At 42.1% G+C, this 22230-nt stretch overlaps 1 protein-coding gene across 1 annotated transcript in view; it reads left to right on the top strand.

Moving 5' to 3' along the window:
• LOC311234765 (uncharacterized protein) overlaps nucleotides 1–21917 on the top strand; it is a gene marked incomplete at its 3' end in the record, with an annotated part of 49098 nt that extends 27181 nt beyond the window's left edge. The window contains exons 2-4 of the mRNA XM_084322009.1: nucleotides 4189–4311; nucleotides 20503–20835; nucleotides 21907–21917. Coding sequence (XP_084178135.1) covers nucleotides 4189–4311; nucleotides 20503–20835; nucleotides 21907–21917 — 467 coding nt within the window. The remainder of the gene's footprint in view (nucleotides 1–4188; nucleotides 4312–20502; nucleotides 20836–21906) is intronic.
• Between the last annotated feature and the right edge of the window lie 313 nt (nucleotides 21918–22230).

Raw genomic sequence — 22230 nt, 5'->3', positions numbered from 1 at the left:
AATACTGTCCCTCAGTACCTCAGTGGATATTTTAACATGGTAAGGGATGTACACGGACACGCCACCAGGGGGAGCCCTACAGACATCGTCCCAGTGAGATGCAATAGGAAAATAGGCCAAAACGCATTCCTATATTCAGCAGCAGTACAATGGAATAGCCTACCAATGGAGTTGAAGACCATAAGCCCCTTCTCTACTTTTAAATTAGCTATAAAGAGGTGGATCATAAGTAGCAGAAGCTGGGAGTAGTGAACAAAGGGTTTTAATATGTGTTGTTCCTTTTTTATTCAAGTTTCAAGTTTCAAGTTTCTTTAATATTTGTCATACAGAAGTACAGAATACTTTTATACAAAATGCTTCTTACTGTTACGCTCCAGAGACTGTGCAAGACAAGATAAGTATGAAATAAAATAACATAGTAAAATTAGAAGTAAAAAAATGAGGTCACAGTGTTCAGTTTAGACATATGTACAATGTTCGATGCAGAATAGACGTAGTTACCATACAATATACAATACTGTGCAGTGTACTAATATACAATACTATATAGTGCAAGGCAGAAATGGGACGAGGTGCAATTTAGGTACAATTCACAGTAGGTGTACGAGTTGTAGTGCAAATCCTTTATCAATAAATATAAAGTGTAAAGTGTGTTTGTGTGATCTAAAGTGTGGAGAGTGGGTGCTGCAGTGTGTTGTTTGTTTGAGTGAGTGTGTGGGTGTGTGTGCTGTGTGCATTTGATGGTTGTTGCATAGTGTTTATTGTTCGTTTAGCAGCCTGATGGCCTGGGGATAGAAGCTTCTTCTGAGTCTTTCTGTGCTCTCCTTAAGACTCCGGTATCGCTTGCCTGACCGCAGCGGTTCAAAGAGGCAGTTGTTGCAAATGACATGTCGTCAGCTTGTGACTGCAACTTGTTCCTGTTTGCGGACGACTCAGCCCTGCTGGTCTCTGACAAGAACAAGTTACAGGTTGAAAAAGCCCTCAGCTCGGAACTAGGCAAAATCTGCATATGGCTCGCCGACAACAAACTATCATTACACATGGGCAAAACAGAGTCCATTCTCTTCGGTTCAAATAACAAACTCAGCAAGACCGACGGCTTCTCGGTTACAGTGGGTGACAATATTATCACAAGGAAAGATGAAATTACCTACCTGGGTTCCATCCTAGAGGCTAATCTTTCCTGTGACAAAATGGCATCCAATGTAATAAAAAAAGTCAACCAACGAACGCGATTCTTGTACCGGATCTCCTCTCTGGTAAACAAGAATACCCTGAAGACTCTAGCAGGAGCACTCATTCAAGGGTACTACGACTATGCTTGCACCTCATGGTACCAAAGCACCTCAAAGGCACTAAAAAACAAATTACAAACATCTCAAAACAAGCTAGTCAGACTACTACTTGACCTGACTCCTAGAACCCACCTCACCCCTGCCCACTTTGACAACCTAGGATGGCTTAGAGTAGACGACAGAGTACAGCAACTTGCAATGGGCCTGGTCTACAAGATACACTACGCGACCAAGGTACCCATGTACATGTCAAAATACTTCCCAAAGGTCAGTGAATACCACGATCACAACACCAGAGGGAGCTCCACAAATCATGTAAAACCCAGATTCGGCTCAAACAAGGGACTAAACACGTTTCGCAATTATGCCACATCAATGTGGAACGCCCTGCCTAAAGCTGTAAAGGAATGTGAATCACTACCCACCTTCAAAAACACTCTCAAAAAACACCTACGTGAGACTGCAATTCGAAACTGGCCCCTACAAATGTCCTAACCTAGTTGTACAGTAAATGACCAAGTAAGGCTTTGTCAACATTCCAATGTACAGTGTAAAATGTGTGTATGTCCCCTACCCAACCCCCCCCCCCCCCCCCCCCCACCTCCAATGTACAGCCCTCACCCAACCCACCCAACCCCACCCCACCAACCTCCTCCAATGTACAGTTTCTACGCCAAATGTATATACACTCCTTTTCTGGACACTTTTGTATCACAAACAGTACTGTATTTGCAAATCTGATATGTCATAAATGTATAGATGTAGCAGTACTGTCTATCTGTATGTCATGTATGTCATATATGTTATGATGAATTGAAAATGGGGGACCCTGGTGGAAACAAGACGAAAGTCTTTCTCTGGTCTGCATCCCCTTAACAATTGTATGTATTGAGATGTACTGTACTGTACCCATTCTGCAATCTGTTAATAAACTTTTCAATCAATTCAATCAATCAAAATGGCTCGAGTCCTTAATAATTCTCTTAGCCTTCCCCTTGCACCGCTTGTTGTAAATGTTCTGGAGGGTGGGAAGCTCCCCTCCAATTGTGCGTTCGGCTGAACGTGTCACTCTTTGTAGTCTGCTACGGTCTTGTGCAGTGCTATTCCCAAACCAGGAGGTGATGTTGCCGGTCAGGATGCTCTCTATTGTACATGAGTAGAAGTTCCTAAGGATCTTCTGACTGACTTGGAACTTCCTTAGGCGCCTGAGGAAGTAGAGGCGTTGTCGTGCCTTCTTCACAACACTGTCAATGTGTGTGGTCCATGTCAAGTCCTCGGATATGTGGGCTCCGAGGTACTTGAAACTGTTCACTCTCTCAACCGGTGCCCCGTCGATGCTGAGGGGGCTGTAGTCCTTGACCCCCGACCTCCTGAAGTCCACAATCATCTCTTTTGTTTTGCTGACGTTCAGGGAGAGGCAGTTCTCCTGACACCACTGTGACAGGTTCTCTACCTCTTCTTATTCTTTTATTGTCTATAAAATGGAATATTATTGTATGTATTTTTTTTGTTTTTATACCACACATCCTGACATACAGACACTACAAACACCCACGTCCACACACCAGTACATAAATCCACTGACACCAATGATGAAGGACCACAATGGAAACAAGCCTATGGCTTTATTGTGTTTTATGAAATCCTATTGGTAAATGGAGAAAATGTATACCTGTTTTCATATTGTGATCCAATGTATATGTGTGATTTTCCATTCTAAACCAATAAACTATTCAACCAATCAATTCGAATGGGAATATAAAATAAATAAATAAAAAATAATTTTTAAAATTTTATATTTTTTTGGTTGCGAAATCAACTCTGCCTCTCTTTGTTAACTACAATGTTTGTTATTTAAGATGAGGTCGGACTCGGCACTGACAGATTTGTGTTCATTGTGCTGCTTTTATAAAGCCTCAAATGAGGGCTTACAATATGTCATGAAAGCAAAGTGTTTAGTTTGTGTAAGATTTTAAAAGTTTTAAACTTTACAGCACTGACAAAGTTGAACAAAGTGCTGTACAAGTCCCACAACATAATTATAATTTTTTTTAAATAATAATAATATATTTTTTATTTTTTATTTTTTTAATCTCGACGCTTCGAATTAAAATGGAATCTCGGCCCGAAGCTTCGAATGCCAAAAAATCATTCGAAGGTCAGCCCTAGTGAACACTTAAAAGACTCAATCCACCACCACACCATTGTCTGCTGAGCTGCAGAATGAATGGGAAGAGATGCTCTGATGCTTACCTTTCAATCTGCTAGGTTACTGACAAACTATAGCTGGCTAACGTTAGCTACCTCGCTAACATAGCAAACAGATGTGATAAGCATGAGTGACATGGCGTTTGTCAGGGTTATATTTGAGTTATATTGAAAACGGAAAATTATGGGTCATTGTATATGAACTTTCTAGCCACTGACTCCACACCACAGTCTGCTCTGCTCAGCTGTGATGCTATTCTGCCACATGTGCTGACTGAGTATTGTACACAATGGAGTCAGAGTGCGCTCTGCTGGTCAAACTAAGTGATGACACCATTTCTAAGCAATAAGCATCCTTTTCTGCATTCAGTTCTGTAAACATTTTCATATTGGATCTTATTGGCCAACATACGCCAATATGTCTGTGATAGGCCAATATCGGCTGACCGATTAATCGGTTGGGCTCTAGATCAGACCACCTGTAGTTGATACTGATCCATCAAATGTAGCTAGTATTGGCCTGGTTGCGATATTGGCTATAGGATTTGTCTATCCCCATATATTGGTTCAACATGTTACTTTCCTGGTACGAGTGTAGTGTGAAATGTCCCATTGTTAATTTCAACAGATTACATTTAAATAATTGTATGTCCTTCTTTCTTACTCCCTTGCCTTATCTGTGAAGAGGAGGTTCGCCCTCAGCAGCAGGAGAGAAGCCCCAGTCTGGGCCAGGAGGACCCACAGCCCCTACAGATTAAAGAGGAACAGGAGGAACTATTGACCAGTCAGGAGGGAGAGCAGCTTCAAGGTCTGGAGGAGGCTGATATCATACAGTTGACATCCACTCCTGTCCCTTTGAAGAGTGAACATGATGAAGAGAAACCTCAGTCCTCGTGGTTTAACCAAACCCAGGACCCAGAGTCACAACAGATTAAAGAGGAACAAAATGAACTATTTCAAGATCTAGAGGCTGATGGTTCCAAGACAACCTTACATCCTGTGAATTATGAACATGCTTATGACAGTTCTGCAACTGAGACTGAAAACAGTGATGATCAGAGTTCTGAGACGGATGACAGCGATTACTGGAATGAGAGTGGAGGACCATGTTTGATAACTCTGAAACCAAAGACAAAGAAAATAGAAAGTTTGGCCAACAGCAGGCCTGGGTTCATCAAGAAGGGAGATCTGAAGACACACATGAGAACTCATACTGGAGAGAAACCATTTAGTTGTTCAGTTTGTGGAAAGGTTTTCGGTCGGAAAGGAAACCTGAATATCCACATGATAACTCATACTGGAGAGAAATCATTTAGTTGTTCAGTTTGTGGAAAGGCTTTCGGTCAGAAAGGAGATCTGAAGAAACACATGATAACTCATACTGAGAGACAATTTACTTGTTCAGTTTGTGGAAAGGTTTTCACTCAGAAAAGAGATCTGAAGAGACACATGATAACTCATACTGGAGAGAGACAATTAACTTGTTCAGTTTGTGGAAAGGTTTTCTGTCACAAAGGAGGTCTGAAGAGACACATGAGAACTCATACTGGACCAGAGAGACAATTTAGTTGTTCACTCTGTGGGGAAATATTCAGTCATAAAGGAAAACTGAATAGCCACATGAGATTTATTTGTTCAGAACTGTTCCCGGTCGCGGCTCACGGCGACGTGATGAAGTGACGTCATCAGTTTGTGCCTCTCTGTATCGAAAACTTAGTCCATTTCCGGGTTTTTTTCGGCGTGGCATTATGACGTGTCCTTTTTAGGGTTAGGGTTGCGGTTCTGATCATGGTGTTTACGTCATTTCTTAGTCTGTTTCTTTGAATTTTTAGTTCAACCACGTGGGCTTGGAGTTCACTGTTTGAGCTTTTGGAAAGCTTTGTCTGACTTTTATGAAGTTCAGAGCATTTTTTGTCTCTGGTTTTCATAGCGGCCAGTATTTCAGTGTGCATCCATGGCTCAGCGCGATTTTTAACCCTGGTGGTTCTTATGGGTGCCATGTTGTTGAGTATTGCTGTGAATTTGGTTTGGAATCCAAGCCATGTTTCTTCAACCTGTGTACCACTGAGTTCATCTGACCAGTCCAAGCTCCCCAGTTCTAGGTTAAAGGCCTCTCTAGAGTAAGTTTTGAGATCTCTAGATGTGACTGTTTTGTGACAGCCGGCCTTCTGTTTTAGCTTTTTGCGGGTACAGAAAATCATATAATGATCACTTAACCCGCATGCTATCACCCCTTTATTGGAGATCATTGACTTGTCAGAGGTCAAAATGAGGTCAATGGTGGTTTGTGTCGAATCACATACCCTTGTGGGTTGGGTGATTAGCTGGCTGAAACCGTGCAGATCAGAAAATCTACTGAAGGCCTTGAAGGCGGGTGCTGCTTTACGCAGCATATCCGTGTTCCAGTCCCCAATAAGAATTTTTTCTACCCCCTCCACCCCAGCTAAACACCCATCAAGTGTGTCATAAAAGCCACTCTGTTCTGGTGGTCTATAGATTGTGCCTACTAGTACTGGTTTCGCCCTGTCTAATAAGATTTCAATCCAAACAGTTTCAATTTCATCATGGTTGAATGAATGAATGAATGAAAACTTTATTTAACAGATTGCAGAATGGGTACAATACAGTACGGCTCAATACATACAATTGTTAAGGGGATGCAGACCTGAGAAAGACGTTTGTCTTGTTTCCATCAGGGTCCCCCATTTTCAATTCATATAGACATATATGACATACATGACATACAGATAGTCAGTACTGCTACATCTATACATTTATGACATACCAGGTTAAGGTCAGTACGGTTGAAGTATTTGGTATCCTTGTGTATATACACACAGACGCCACCCCCATACTGGTTCCTATCCCTCCTGACTATTGAGTAGTTTTCAATTTCAATCTCTGGATCCTGTACAGATGAGTCTAATTTTGTTTCTGTGAAACACAATATGTTAGCCTTACCGTTTAAAAACAACTGTTTGATTTCAGCCAGTTTAGGTCTCAGGCTATTTGTATTAAGATGGAATATGTGAAGTCCATTTTTGCTGGTAATCAGATTGATGCCGTCACACTTGAGGTAACTCTGTTCATTTGTGTCCTGTCCTGTGGTGGGGGGAGGGGGGGCGTTGTTGCTGTTTGTGCCGTGAGTGGGGAGGGGGGGGGGGGGGTGATTCTTTGTCCTTTGCTGGAGTCTGTATTCCTCTGTGTGAAAGCCTGCGATGTGGGGGGGGGGGGCTGGTTGTTTACAGATGTGTCTGTTAGTACTCCGTTGTGGGGGAGGGGGGGTGCCTTTTGTCCTGGCCCAAAATATTAAAAATGTTACACAATGCAGTTCAGACAAAAGAAAATTGAACAATGTTTTTATTACAATCTTTTCAAGTGGTCAACAAAAATGTTCTTCAATTCATTCAAATATCACAAAAGTAAAACATGTTAACATGCGAGGGCCCACATGTGGGCCCTCTTGAGGAAGATTTTCCCACCTGCACTTTGGCAACCTCTACCGGCTCGGGTGTGCATATATTTTAATTAAGGCTGTCAAATTTAACGCGATATTAACGCGTTAACTCCAGATTCTATTAATGCCACTAATTTTTTTAACTCAAGATTAACTAACATTTTTTTTTTTTTTTTTTTTTTTTTTAACTAGACTTCACTCAGGTGTATTATTGATGCTCTCATTGATACTATGTTTGTTTCTGAAGTGTGTGTGTGTGTGTGTGTGTGTGTGTGTGTGTGTGTGTGTGTGTGAGATATAGAGAGAGAGAGGGGGGTGAGAGAGATGAGGAAGGGGCAAGAGAGAAAGAGACCTGGGAGAGTGTGTGTGTGAGGGAGAGAGGGGGTGTGTGATTAATCAGCCCTTGTGTGTGTGAATGTAACAAGTTCCTAACGTTTTCTTTCCCCTATTATTTCATGCACACTTTATTCATTGTTTTAAATTATTATTTTAAAGTTATTTTGTGCATCACTCTGTTTTGAATTTGATGCAAATTTGCAATGCATGAGGGTCATCCTTTTGTGTTAAATGGCTGCATAAAGCAAGCATTTGTTGACTCGCATGTTAACACTTTGGTTGCCTAAGGTTAAATTCATGATATACCATAGATTGCCAGCGCTATTTGTCTATGGAGAAAGTCCCCTTCTTTGCAGGGCTATAACTTTTTAAATTCTATTGCTACATTGCCATTATTAGGGCCCATTCAAAGTCCTATATGTATTGTTCATTGTGTAGCAACGTTAAACTTTTTCATTCACATATTCATAGTAAAGTATGGTCTAATGTATAAGTATGTTTTCATCTCTTTCTGCAGCTTTCTCCAGAACGTGATACATTACACTATATTGATGATGCAATACAGTTTTATGGCAATCAGCGCGATATAAAAAATTACAACTAGACGTACTTCTAGAAGTTACTACACGTCATCTGATGTTGACCGGATGGGCTAGGGGCCGTTTATAATTCCGTGGGCAGCGTTATACCAATCAAATGTTGGTATAATGTTGGTATGGGTCAAATGTTGATAATAGCAGTTAGTATCGAAGACGGTAACGTTACACGCTGAAACTCACCCCAGTCTCCGCGCGCCGTTGGGCGATCATCGTAGAGTTGAAATCTTATCATTATGGGATGTAAATTTACCCGGTCCATCTCCAGCTTGTATAATGGTATATACGTCCAAATCATGTTGTTTATCGAGTTATTGGCAATCGATCACTGTGTAGCGTGACGAGCCAGAGTCGCGGGACCTATAGCGAGCACCCGGAAGTACTACGGACGTAGCACAACCTCTCTGCCACTTCCTGTTAAAGCGATTGCGCCGATCGGCCACCAGATGGCGCTCCTGAACCGCCAGAGAGCTCAGTGGGTCCTGCTGGTGGATCTCAGGCCAGCGGAGGGGACATATGAATCCGATCGCAGATTTTTGAAATATTGATATAAGGACGCTGTACAGCGTCCCCCGGCAACTTGAGCATGGCCAGCAATGACGTCAAAACACGTTTCATGGCAGTCAAAGTGTTAATAAGAGTATTAAAACCTGGAACTTGAAAAAGATCCGTTTAAGATAAAAAAAAAAATGCGATTAATTTGCGATTAATCGCGAGTTAACTATGGACAATCATGCGATTAATCGAGTTAAATATTTTAATCGTTTGACAGCACTAATTTTAATACAATATATATATTGAATTAAAGCCCTATTTGTTGCCTGTCGATAGCCATTTCAGGTGACACAATCCGTTCAGCGGTTCTCGAGTTACATGCCGATATGTGAGGTGTGTGTTACAGTACTATATACCTGTTTGTCATGTATGTCCATATGACATAAATGTCATGTATGTTGTGTATGTCATAAATGTCACTATGAATTGAAAATGGGGGGACCCTGATGTAAACAAGACAAACGTCTTTCTCTGGTCTGCATCCCCTTAACAATTGTGTGTATTGAGCCCTACTGTTTTGTACCCATTCTGCAATCTGTTAATAAAGTTCTCATTCATTCTAACATTAGCCAAATAAACCAACCAATACATTACAGTAAGATTAGTATGCCCCATTCGCTGTTTCACGTCTAAAATAACGTGTTTCATTAGAAATATACCTTGTACAGTTATGTGAACACTTCCGGCATCAACATGGACGGTCGCATTTTACCCAGCTCCCGTAACCAACGCAACAGATCAACAACAAAAAAGTATTTTGCGCATTCTTCTATTGTTAGCTCTTGGTCAAACTGTTTCTGTTCCTCCTCCGTTATTTTTGGGAATTCTAACTTGTCCAGGAATTCATTTTGTTGTTCTGTGTCCTTTGGGTATTCTGATTTATATAATTTTTCATAATATTCTTTAAAGTCGTTATTTATTTCTATTGGGTCATTAGTTTCCACCCCATTCCCTAATTTGATCGTATTTATCATCCTTTCCGTTTGTGCCTTTCTAATTCTCCATGCCAGTATCTTGCCTGCTTTTTCCCCTTGGTCGTAGTATGATTGTTTTAGCCACTGTAAGTCAGATGTTATCTTTGTAGTGGATAGATGCTTGTACTGGGCCTTTAATACCCGTAGTTCTCTCTGTTTTGCTGGGTCGTCTGACGTCTCCCCTATATAGCTGTTCTTCCACTTCTTTTACCCGTCTTTCTATGTCCTCCATTTGCTTATAGTGTTCCTTAGATTTATGTTTAGTATAGCTTATCATCTCTCCCCTTATATACGCCTTAAATGCCTCCCATCTCATCGTTGCACTTGTCTGGTCTGTATTTATGGAGAAGTATATGTCTATTTTTCATCTATAAAAGTCATAAATTTCGGATTGTTGAGCCACTTGGTTTGGAGTCTGAATCTAGGGGGTGCCTTCGCTATTTCCGGCATGTTCATAGTTAACGTCATCGGAGAATGGTCAGACCGTAATCTACTGTCATATTCACTTCCTGTAAATTTAGATATCAAGCTTGTCGAAACTAAAAAATAGTCTATTCTAGAGAACGATGGCCTACTTAGTAATTTTGAAGCGCAAGACTATTCCCTCTTGCCTGGGTTTAGTTTTCTCCATATCTCAACCAAGTCGAGGTCTCTCATAAACGTATCTATCACTTTCCTTGTTCTTCCGTGGGAGGTATCCACTCCCCCTGATTTATCTATTTCCGGCCTCCTCACGCAGTTAAAGTCTCCCCCCATGATGAACTGGCCCGTGAGATCTGCCATTTTCATAAACAGTTCTTGAAAAAACAGCGGGTCATCATTGTTTGGTCCATATATATTTACTAGGTTCACCTGCATGGAGACTAGTGCCGCGTAATATTATAAATCTCCCCGGGTATACAATTTTATTTCTTAAAGTAAATGGTATCGACTTGTCTATTAGTATCATTACTCCTCTAGCTTGTGAGTTGAATGGCGCCGAGTATACCTGTCCCTTCCATCTATTCTCGACCCTCTTGATATCTTCCCCAGTGCTGTGCGTTTCCTGTAAATAAACTATTTTCGCTCCTGATCTTTTTATCTTCCCTAGAATCTGTTTTAGCTTAATAATGTGGCTCATCCCCCTCACGTTCTAGCTCATATATTTTATTTCGTTCCTACTCATCCTTATGTCCTATGTTGCCCACTCTCTTCTTGCCCTCCTCCCCCCTCTCTCCTCTATGTTTTGTGATGTGGTGATCCAGCCAAATTGTCCTGTAATAATAAATAAAAAAAAAATAAAAAACACAAGTACCCCCAAACCCCACATATAAAGCTAACGTCCCCCCCTATTGGGCACGGACCTCTGATCCTCTTTTCCGACTTCCTACAGGTACCTTCCTGCTTCCTTTTAACAAGATGCATCTTACCTGCCTTTCTCCCTTTCCTGCCGCTCTTCCCTCCTAGTATGCTCTAACCACATGCTCCCTTTTTCTCATTTCTGCTATTTAAAGTCTAACTTGACTAATCTATCTTCAACTTGATCCTGTATCCCTACTCCCCCCCCCCCCCCCCCCTTCCTCCTCTCGTAACCATCTCGAGGAACCCTCTATTTCAGCCTCTAAACTCCTGGATCTCTATCACCTTAAAACATTGAAACATTGAAACAAAACCATTGAAACAAAACCAAATCCGCCACCAACCGGGCATCGACCATATCCAATACCTGTTAAGAAAGGGGATATGACCTACGAAAACCTCTAAGCTATACCCTTTACCCGTTAAGAAGGGGGGTATCTTTTGTAGAGTTAAATCAGAACTTGCTGCACCTTTATGTATTATACCCTTCCCCTTCCTCCCCAAATCCTAACTATCCACTCCTCCTCACGCCTATGTTGGGTCCTTGACCTCTCCGTAGTGTCCCTATATAACTATCCCGTTTACCTGTCTGTGTGTGTCCAGTACCTATACTGAACAGTAGAGGTCGCCATACCTTATACCCTATACATTGTTCCCTCTCTATTAGTTTCCCCTATCTAAACCAAAAATTACAGTGCCTTTATGAAATATACATTTCCCCTTCTTTCCCCATTCCTAGCTAACCACTCCTCCTTCTGTCTATGTTTGGCCCTCGGTCTCTCCATAGTGCCCTCAACTAACTATAACTACTTAACTATAACTGCACATTCCACATATTGAAAAATAGAAATGACCCTTTTCCATAGATTATACCATTCTCCCCTTTTCTCGGGGGGTATTCGGATTTAAGCTGTGTTTTCAGATAGTTTAGTCAATTATCACCGGGAGCATGTGGTGCGAGTTGTCTACTGCACGGCCGCCATCTTGAAGTGTCTTGCCATTCATAATTTATCCAGGAAGGCTCCGGGAGCCAGCTGGACCCTGTCTGATATTTCAACGCCTCAATACCGCCGCCTGGTGGATTTCGGGCGAGTTGCACTCCACTCTAAACCGGAAGTGGCGCTCTGTGCATCGGGGAAAAAGCTCCGGCAGAGATATCTTGTAACGTGGATCAAGATGCACACTCGAGTGCATGGGATCGCTTTTGAGACCCAAGAATCAATATGATTTCGGCGTTTATTGCGTCATACAAACGGAAAATGGATCTAGCAGATTGACATCAAATAATTGGAATTATTTTTCACCAGACGCATTGGCCACAGGTAAGAGGAATCTAACGTTATTTCCAGCTCGATTGTCCATTTATTTCATTGCAATCTATCCGATCGACATTTGGTGTCGTACTAAAGAAAGCCGTTAGTGACTATCAAGGAATCATAAACGACCCCCCCCCCCCCCTTTCCTTCACGCATGATTTGAGCATAATGTATAGCGATCATATGCATTCGAATTTTTTAATATAGCGTGTATAGGAACGAAACGCCAGTCGGGGCCTATAACGCGTTCTAGGAATTACTGCTATACAGTCTAAAAACATACTTATATTCTCGACGGTACTAACACGACAATGTATGAATGGAAAAATATAGCGTTCCCACATCCGGAACAATAGATACCCGATGTTGAATGGGCCATAGTAATGTCGATATAGCTATAATATTTGAAAAGTTATAGCCCTGCAAAGAAGGTGAGCCACTCCATATGTGAGGATTGGTTCTTTCCCCACCACAGGCTTCTTAAAGTACTGTGATGATTGGTCCGTTCCCGGCCACACGCTCCGTTCCTTTAAGGTACTTTGTTGATTAATTGCATTCCCCGCCACGCTCCGTTCCTTTAAGGTACTGTGAGGATTCTGTGATGATTGGTCCGTGGCCGAACGCACACTTCTAAGTCAAGTATCAATTGCCATCACGCACCTGATGTGTGTTCTAATCAGCGCCCCAGAGGCTTTATATACTCTCTTCCCCCCACTATCGATGTTGGATCGTTTTGAAATACTCCTGCATTTGCCTGTCTTTCCCGTCGCTGTTCCCTGTCTGTTGCTCTCCAGGACTTTCGTGAAGAATCCCTGTGGAGAACCTGATTCCCCGTTCGGAGCTGCACCTCGTTATCTGCCCGCTTTACGCGTTGCGCTCTGGTGAGTTTTTGGAAACAGTTCTTTTTGGATCACCAGTTTTTTGTGTGTTTGTGAAACACCGAAGAGATCCCGTTTTTGTTTATACTGTTCTCACCTATTTTTGTGTTGGATTTACACTTTGGATTACCGTATTGTTTTTTCTCTGGACTCTGCTAACTGTGTGTGGTACACCGAAGATCAAGTCACTTGGATATTTATTGGATCAGTCACCTCTCTGTTTCTGTTGTGTGCTGGGCTAACTCAGATTTCTCTCTCTCTCCGTTTCCACCGGGAGTGAAAGCTGGGAGGATCTGCAGAGCGGCTTCAGACGTCACAAGCTAATTCCTCACCACCACCTACTGGGAGAATCTGCAGAGCCGCAACAATCTTCACATGCCAGATTCCCCGTTTGTTCGGTTGCTCAACTTAATTCAATCTTGTAACTCTGAAAATAAATACGCCCTTGCTTTGGCTAACTCTGAAACAACTCTCTCTGTGCCGTTGCGCTTGAGGTCGGTTACAAACCCTAACACCATAGGGTTACAGCACTGGCAGAGTGGTATAAGATGGGCATACTGCATGGCGCAGAATGTGTTAACTGTTTGGTACTTTATCAATACTCTTATCGGTTCTTTTTGATTATTTTGCAAGAAAGAAATACAATTAATTAAGAACAAAATCGACATTGCTTTATTATTTATAACTTTTATAAATAAATATAAATAAATATTATTTCTTCAGCAACAGCAGCAGCAGTGTTCTTTTATATAACGTTATAAATAAATATTATAGCTAGGGTGAAGGGACTTTGGGCTTGGCTGGGACCGGTGGTGGTAGAGGGAGGAGGGGTTGGCTGGGACGTGGTGGCTGCAGCCTCAGCCTGATGACGATTGACGATCTATAAAAAGTTGTAGCTAAACAATTAGCTAAGCAATTATATTTTATTTATTAGCCTATTTGTAATAATTTGTTATTAGCCTAGCTAACTCCGTATCTTGGCTTACCTGCAGTGGATGGAGATGGATCACTGCGAGCAAAGCAGTCAAAAACGGCGCATTTCTGCAGACTAATGTTATGTTTTGACAACAGATGTTTTGACAAATTGCTTGTATTGCCACCCTTACTTGCTAATGTTTTATTGCACTTGTGGCAACGTGCGTTGTCGGCATCGACTTTCGTAAAGTGTACCCAGACTTTCGTTTTGTTCTCTCCGCCATGATGAGCGCAGAGCTGGGTCTGTGTGCTGCGCGCTTCAGCACGGAGCCAAGTACCCGTATGTGCATTTGTGTGAGTGTCGCTCGCAAGTGTGTGTAAACTAACAGCCCCGCTTCTCCTGCAGACAGAGAGAGGAGAGATAGTTTGCAACATTTAAATTCCTCAAAAAAGAATATCTCGAGTATCAATAGCAGAACCAAAAACGTCTGAGCTTATCAATACTCAGTTTTCTTCTAATTTAGGACCGGCTCCCGTTTAGAACCGGGTTTCGTGGGGCATCCCTAGCAATGAGGTATGAATTGTAGTGCAAAGCTCTTTACCAATAAATATAAAGTGTGTTAAAGTGTCTAAAGTGAGTATAGTGGGTGTTACAGTGCGTGTTTATTTAAAGTAAGTGTGTGGATGTGTGTGCTGTGAGCGTAGTTGATGTTTTGTTACATAGTGTCATTGTCGTTGAGCATCCTGATGGCCTGGGGATAGAAGCTCCTTCTGAGTCTCTCTGTACTGGCCATGAGACTCCGTTATCGCTTGCCTGACCGCAGCAGTTCAAAGAGGCAGTTGTTTGGGTGGCTAGAGTCTTTAATTATTCTCTTAGCCTTGCCCCTGCAACGGTTGTTGTAAATGTCCTGGAGAGTGGGAAGCCCACCTCTTCTTAAGGATCTTCTGACTCACTTTGAACTTCCTTAGGCGCCTAAGGAAGTAGAGGCGTCGCTGTGCCTTCTTAACTACACTGTCAATGTGTGTGGTCCATCTCAAGTCCTCAGATATGTGGACTCCGAGGTACTTAAAACTGTTCACTCTCTCGACCGGTGCCCCGTTGATGCTGAGGGGGATGTAGTCCCTGGCCCCCCACCTCCTAAAGTTTTGCTGACGTTCAGGGAGAGGCAGTTCTCCTGACACCACCGCGCCAGATCCTCTACCTCTTCCAGGTAGGCCCTCTCGTCGTTTGCAGAGATCAGGCCCACCACTACTGTGTCGTCAGGAAACTTGATGATTGTGTTGTTGTTCCGCTGTGCCACACAGTCATGTGTGTACAGCGAGTAGAGGAGGCGACTCAGAACACAGCCCTGGGGGGCCCCTATGTTGAGGGTGATGGATGAGGAGGTGCAGTTGCCTGCTCTCACCACCTGGGGTCTTCCCGTCAGGAAGTCCAAGACCCACTGGCAGATGTCGTAGTTCAAGCCCAGGTCTCTGAGCTTGACTACAAGCTTGGAGGGGACTATGGTATTGAATGCTGAGCTGTAGTCAATAAATAGCATTCTCACATAGTTCCCCTGCCTCTTGTCCAGGTGTGATGCTGCCTGTGTGCAGCACATGGGCTATGGCGTCCTCTGTGGACCTGTTGTGGCGATATGCAAATTGAAGGGGGTCCAGGTTGATGGGGAGGGAGGAACAGATGTAGCCCTTCACAAGCTTCTCAAAGCACTTCATGGCTAGGGAGGTGAGAGCTACAGGGCAATAGTCGTTGAGGCAAGCGGGCTAGGGCTGAACGATGAATCGATTTTAAATCTAAATCGCGATTTGAAATGATGCAATTAGCAAATCGCATTTTTTTTTTTTAAATCGCAATGTTTTTTTTTTTACTTTATATTATAATATAAATATAATATTTTTTTTAACCAGGAAGTCCCATTGAGATACAAGCTCTCCTTTGCAAGTTGTTGTTATTGTTGTAGGAACGGTTTGGGAGAGGGAGGTAAGGGGTTTTAGATTGTGTGTTGTGAAGTTTAGACTTCAGAGAGGGAGAGTAAAGTACAGAAAAAAAGGTACCGTTGGGTACCGGTATCGATTCCCAGGTAAAAAGAAACATTTTCAGGCTGTGTCCCGAACAGACCCACACGTAGGCCAGATGCAAGCCGCATTTTACAATAAACCTCTGTGGGGCTGCTTTAAAAAAATATATATAATCGCAAATTTGATCGCAATCGCAATATCTGTCAGAAAAATCGCAATTAGATTATTTCCCAAAATCGTGCAGCCCTAAAGCGGGCATGGATTTTTTTGGGGTACAGGCATAATGGTGGACTTCTTCAGACAGGTGGGGATGACAGCCTGTTATTTTTTTTTTTTATATATTTTTTTGGCGTTTTTATCGCTTTATTTGTTCTACTGGGCAGTCCAGTAGAGAGAGACAGAGGAGGAATGGGAGACAGTGGGGGGAAGACATTCGGCAAATAACGACGGGTTCGGGAGTCGAACCCGGGTCGGCCGTGTCGCGGCTGAGCGCGCTATGTGGTTCGCCACTGGGGCGCCCCAAATGACAGCCTGTTCTAAGGACAGGTTGAATATGTCAGTGAATACCGGGGCCAATTGGTCAGCACAGACTTTTAGGACGCGGCCGGGGATTAGGGGTGGTAATCACCAGTTTCATCACAATACGATATGACATAGATTCTTTGGACAACGATACGATATTTGCCGATATCACAAAGTCTGCCACGATACGATACGATTCAGGTGCCTGCGATCGATATGAGATGATATTATATGCCCATTTAACACAATCAGTAACATTTAGATCAACTAAAAAAAGGCAACGGCAATATCATTTGACATTTTTATTTTTTAGCTCTTCCAGACATTTAAATGAAAAACAATAAATTGTTTTTAATACAAATAGACCTCCTGTTCACTGTAAAGTGCCACGTTTTGATATATTGAGCTTTAAACTTTAAGTACATTTTTTTGGAACTCACAACATGCAACCTAAAACCCCTTCCTCTCCCAAACCGTTCCTACAATTGTTTTATGTTGCATGATGATCATGAATACATTTATTATGTATTGAATTTTTATGTTTAAATATCAACATTATCTGTCCATCCTCAGTACATTTACTATCAATATAATATGACTTCATCTGGTCTTTCCAAACGCACACACACACAGAAAGGGAGAATGCCTGCCCCCCCTTCCCCAGTCCCCACTCTGCTGTTCTCTCTGTCTATGGCTCTGATTAGCTTGTTAGCTTACGCTAACGTAACGTTAATTTCGCTCTTTAACGCGACGTGGGCATAAAGGAATGGCGAGGATTGCAAAGCATGTTAGATGCATTTGACCCGTTGCGGAATAAAACAGCAGGGACTTGTTTTGAGTCACAAAATAGGCACACTATGTAGCCTTTAGGGGTGGGGGGAAAAATCGATATGTAGTAGTATCGCGATACTTTGCGTGGTGATACTGTATCGATACAGGGACGCCAAGTATTGATATTTAATTATTCATAAGGAAGTTGCATTGTTCATTTCAATACCTGTAATAGTACAGTAGTCCACACGCACACATGTGCATTCAGTTAAGTTGGAATATGACTGTAATACAAACAGTTCAGTTTGTCAGGTACATGCAACACAGATTACAGTGTTTACTGCTGCTTGAGAAAACACCATGTTCTGCAATAAAAATTATTGAAGTGAGATGAACAGACTGAACTCTATTTTATTAGATAAAACATGTTGACAAAGTTTTACTTTGCAGTTGAAAAAGGTAATAAATTGCAATATATCGCAATATTAATATCGCAATACTCAAGCATATCGCAATATATTTAGTATCGCAATACTATCGTATCATGACTAGGGATGGGTACCGAATTCGGTACTTTTGAGGTACCGAACCGAAACATGTCGGTACTACCGAGTATCGGTTCAAGTGAGATACCAATTTTTTTTTTTTTTTTTTTATACTTACCTTTTTTCTTTTCATGTCAACGTTCACACGCACAATATATGCTTACCTAGGATTTGACTTGATTCAACAACAAAGCAGTCGGAGCAATGGCAAGCCGAAAACTGTCGAAATTGTAGTTATTTGAAGTTTGGATTTTTTTTCACGGCTGAGGTAGGTAAATTAAATTTCTTGAGACTAAAGTACAGAAAAAAGGTACCGTTGGGTACCGGTATCGATTCACAGGTACCGGTACCAGTACCGGTATCGGTTCAAATGTGAAAGGTACCCATCCCTAATCATGACTCAAGTATCGTGATAGTATCGTATCGTGAGGCCTCTGATTCCCACCCCTCTGTTGTAATGTCCGTGTTTCAGACGCTACTGCTGTGATGTTGAGCGGATATGACTCTCCACAGGATTTTCAAAATAAGAGTATCGCAATATGAATCGATCTTTTTACGTTGCATCGATCCTATTGGATCATTGATAATAGATCAATATATCGATCTGGATCAATGTATCGTCCCACCCCTACCGGGGATACCGTCCGGTCCTGCTGCCTTCCTGATATTCACTTTCTTAAAGGTCCTCCTCACCTCATGTTCTGTTATCCTGAACACTGAGTCTCCATCGGCAGTGGCTCCCCCCTCTATTGCAGTGGTCTGTAGGCTGGTGTTGTTATTGAGCTCATTCGCCAAGGAGATATCATTGTTCAGCTTGAGGGAGGTGTCTTTGTAATCTGTCATCGTTCTGAGGCCCTGCCACATACCTCTGGAATCAGCAAGTTCAACCTTATCCCTGTAGCACTGTTTTGCCTCTGTTACTGACTGTCCTCCTTACATTGTATCTCGCCGCCTTGTGCTCGTTCTCAGTGTTTCCCATTAATTACCTAGACTGTGGCGGCCCGACAGTTTTATAATGAACCAAAAAAAGTTATAAAAAAAAAGATTCATTTATTTTTTATTTTTTAAATCTATTTTTAAATATAAAGTTTGCCAATAGGGATGTATCAGAAGTATTGGCAGTGGTAGTAGTTGTAATAGTAATCCACTATATTTTTTTATTTTCTAGAAAAATAAACCAGTTCAACACAGGTAACCACTTTTGCTTCATTTCTTTGATGGCTCAAATGTATGCTCTAGTCCAGTGGTTCCCAAACCTCTCCTCGAGACACCCCAGCCGTTCCATGTATTTGTTAAATTCCACCACCAGCACACCTTGATTCAACTAATAAAGGGCTAGTTAAGTTGAATCAGGTGTGCTGGTGGTGGAATTTAACAAATACATTGAACGGCTGGGGTACTTTGAGGAGAGGATTGGGAAGCACTAGTCTAGTCGATTTTGTGTTTGAGCACAAAGTTCATCATAGATCTAGCCTCTTTATTTTGCTCTCAAAGTGGACCAGATTGATGCATTTAACTTTAAAATTTACAAAAAATGTAAAAGTTACAGAGGTTCACCCACCAGTCTCTCAAAATCCTGTGGGAAACACATGTTGCTTATCACAAGCCCGGCGTTATAAGCTGAGGTGCGCGCTTTCAGAGCCTCGCGGACGGATTTGTCTACCCAGGGCTTTTGGTTTGGGAAAACTCTAATTGTGGTAGAGGGGATTGTTTCTTCTACCAGAGTACCAACAAAGTCCAGCACTGTTTCAGTGTAGTCATTTATATTGTCTGTGTTCTTGCGGAACACGTCCCAGTCTGTGCACTCTAGTGCCGCTTGCAACGTGTTCTCTGATTCCACAGACCAACGCTTCACTTCTCGCGTTACTACAGGGACGCGCTTGAGACTTTGTCTGTAATTTGGTCAAAGAAAGATGGCGTCGTGATCAGATTGGCCAAATGCGCTAACAGCCTGAGACTTGTACCCGTTCTTAAATTGCGAGTAGCAGTGGCCTATGTTCTCGCCTCTGGTGGGACAAGTCGCATGCTGATAGAAATTTGGCAAAACTTGTTTAAGGTGCCCATCGAACGAAGCTTCGAAGTATTTAAGACAGCCCTACATTTTAGACCATACCGCCCAGCCCTAGGATGTAGTCTGTCAGTGGGATATAGTCTGTCAGTGGGATGTAGTCTGTCAGTAGGATGTAGTCTGTCAGTGGGATGTAGTCTGTCAGTGGGATATAGTCTGTCAGTGGGATATTGTCCTAGAATTTTGCTTTCAATTATCATGGTCACCATTCTTTACTAAAATGCTCATCAGTGCCAGTCAAATCTTTAGACAATGCTTTGATTGGAATTTGAAGAGGGGTCCCAGCTTGCTAGGCTACATTCACTGTCTTATGACAGTTTCATACTCAAAGGATTGTCAAAGATCAGTAATTATGACCTGCGTCCCAAATTGTCCCAGAATTTAATAAATGTATTATGTATCCTATATAATACAGCTTAATAAAATATTACATTTCAGTTAATTGCATGATGCTCAACATTGTCATGGCCAATGAAGATTGTGGAAGGTCTCCCCTTTTCAATGATGAGAGTATTCACTATTTAGCGGTTTTGGAGACTTTGTGAATTAATGTATAGTGTTCCTTGTTATAATGTTGTCTGTGACACACTTGGTAAACACATTGGCCACTCACTGTAAGAATATTAGAACGGAATAGGCTACATGAAAATGTAGTTCCAGCTATGAAATGGCCATCTATCTCTATCATTTCACTATGTGCTCCTCTCTCCAGACCCCCTTCAGCTCTGTGTCTGTGAAGAGATGGTTCCCCATGTGCAACAGGAAAGGAGCCCCAGTGTGGGCCAGGAGGACCCAGAGCCCCCGAAGATTAAAGAGGAACAGGAGGAACTCTGGACCAGTCGGGAGGGAGAACATCTCCAAGGGCTGAAGGAGACGGATATCATAAAGTTCACATTCACTCCTGTCCCTGGGAAGAGTGAAAATGATGGCGAGAGTCTTCGACTCTCACAGCTTAGTCAAACCCATATGGATGCAGACAGAGAAGAAGACCCTCTACCCAGCACCTCAACTCAACATTTGAAAACTGAACCTGATGGAGAGGATGGTGGATTATCAGAACACGCCACTAACTGGGATCCAGCTATTGATTTTGAACTGACAAGCGATGGCCAGCTCCTCTCCTCAAACTGTTACGGAATTGATGACGTCAATGAATGGAGACTAAATAGGGAATGTCAGTCAGGTTTAAACACACTGACATCATGGAAGACACAGAGAGTGAAAGGACAAAGTTCATCTACCAGTAACAAGTTCAAGACATCTATGGAATCGTCTCATGAACTGAGATCAGCAAATCTATTTTCTTTTGCACGTCGCTGCAAAGTGTGTGGAAAATCTTGTTCTAATAAGATTTCTTTAATGAATCATGTAAAAATTAATTCAAACGATTATTGTTTGTGTGGGAAACATTTAGAGCCTACAGAGAGCTTGACACCTCACCTTCAAGATCACAGGACATGTGATGTTTGTGGTAAAACATTTACAAAAATGAAGAATCTTGTACGCCACATGAAAACACATACCGATGAGAACCGCTTTGGTTGTGCACTTTGTGACAAACGGTTCAATAAGAAAGGAAATCTGAACATGCACATGAAAACTCACACTGGGGAAAAGCCCTTTAGTTGCTCAGTTTGCGGCAAAGGTTTTCGTCAAAACGGAGATCTGAAGGTACACATGAGAACCCACACGGGCGAGAAGCCGTACAGTTGTAAAGATTGCGGCAAAAGATTTGGTCGCAGTGTGACATTGGGATGGCACATGAGAGTTCACACAGGGGAAAAACCCTTCAGTTGTGCAGTTTGTGGCAAAGGATTTCGGCAAAAGGGACACGTCCAGACACACATGAGAATCCACACAGGAGAGAGGCCATATAGTTGTAGTGCTTGTGGGAAGGCATTCATTCAGATGGTGAAATTAAAAAGCCATAAATGTTGTACAGAGAGCAGTGGCATGTGAAGTTGCGGGTGTTGGCCTTCAAAGCTGCTGTGGTGAGTGCACCCCAAAAACCTCATCGACGAGCTTGTGGCTAAAGGATGTAGATATGATCTGAATATCAGTAATACACACTCTGTGTTAATCCAAGATAAAACTTGTTGCATATTGTCACATGCAGAGTTGAAATAATCACAGGGTTCATTCAAGGACGTTAAAGAGTAATTGGATGTTCATGTTTTTTTCAAGGATGTACAAATACCGTAAGTGATTTATACATTCTATTATAGTAAATAAATGGCTACAATAAAATGTATTTACACCAGATTGTGTATGGAGTCTCAACACAAAATAAATCCCTGGTTGAAGTTATTCAATAAAACACTTTTCTTTTAACCTCTTAAGCCCTAGCCATATTTTTTGAAAATTCGCCAAAAAATACATACCTAAGTAAATGGAAGATTTCTATTTGCATGTTCTTGGTATCTAGGGACATCTATGGATC

Source organism: Notolepis coatsorum (genome assembly GCF_963971535.1).
Source record: "Notolepis coatsorum genome assembly, chromosome: 9".
Lineage (NCBI taxonomy): Eukaryota > Metazoa > Chordata > Actinopteri > Aulopiformes > Paralepididae > Notolepis > Notolepis coatsorum.
The sequence above is the reverse complement of the archived record's forward strand: the minus strand, read 5'-3'. Positions and strand labels throughout refer to the sequence as shown.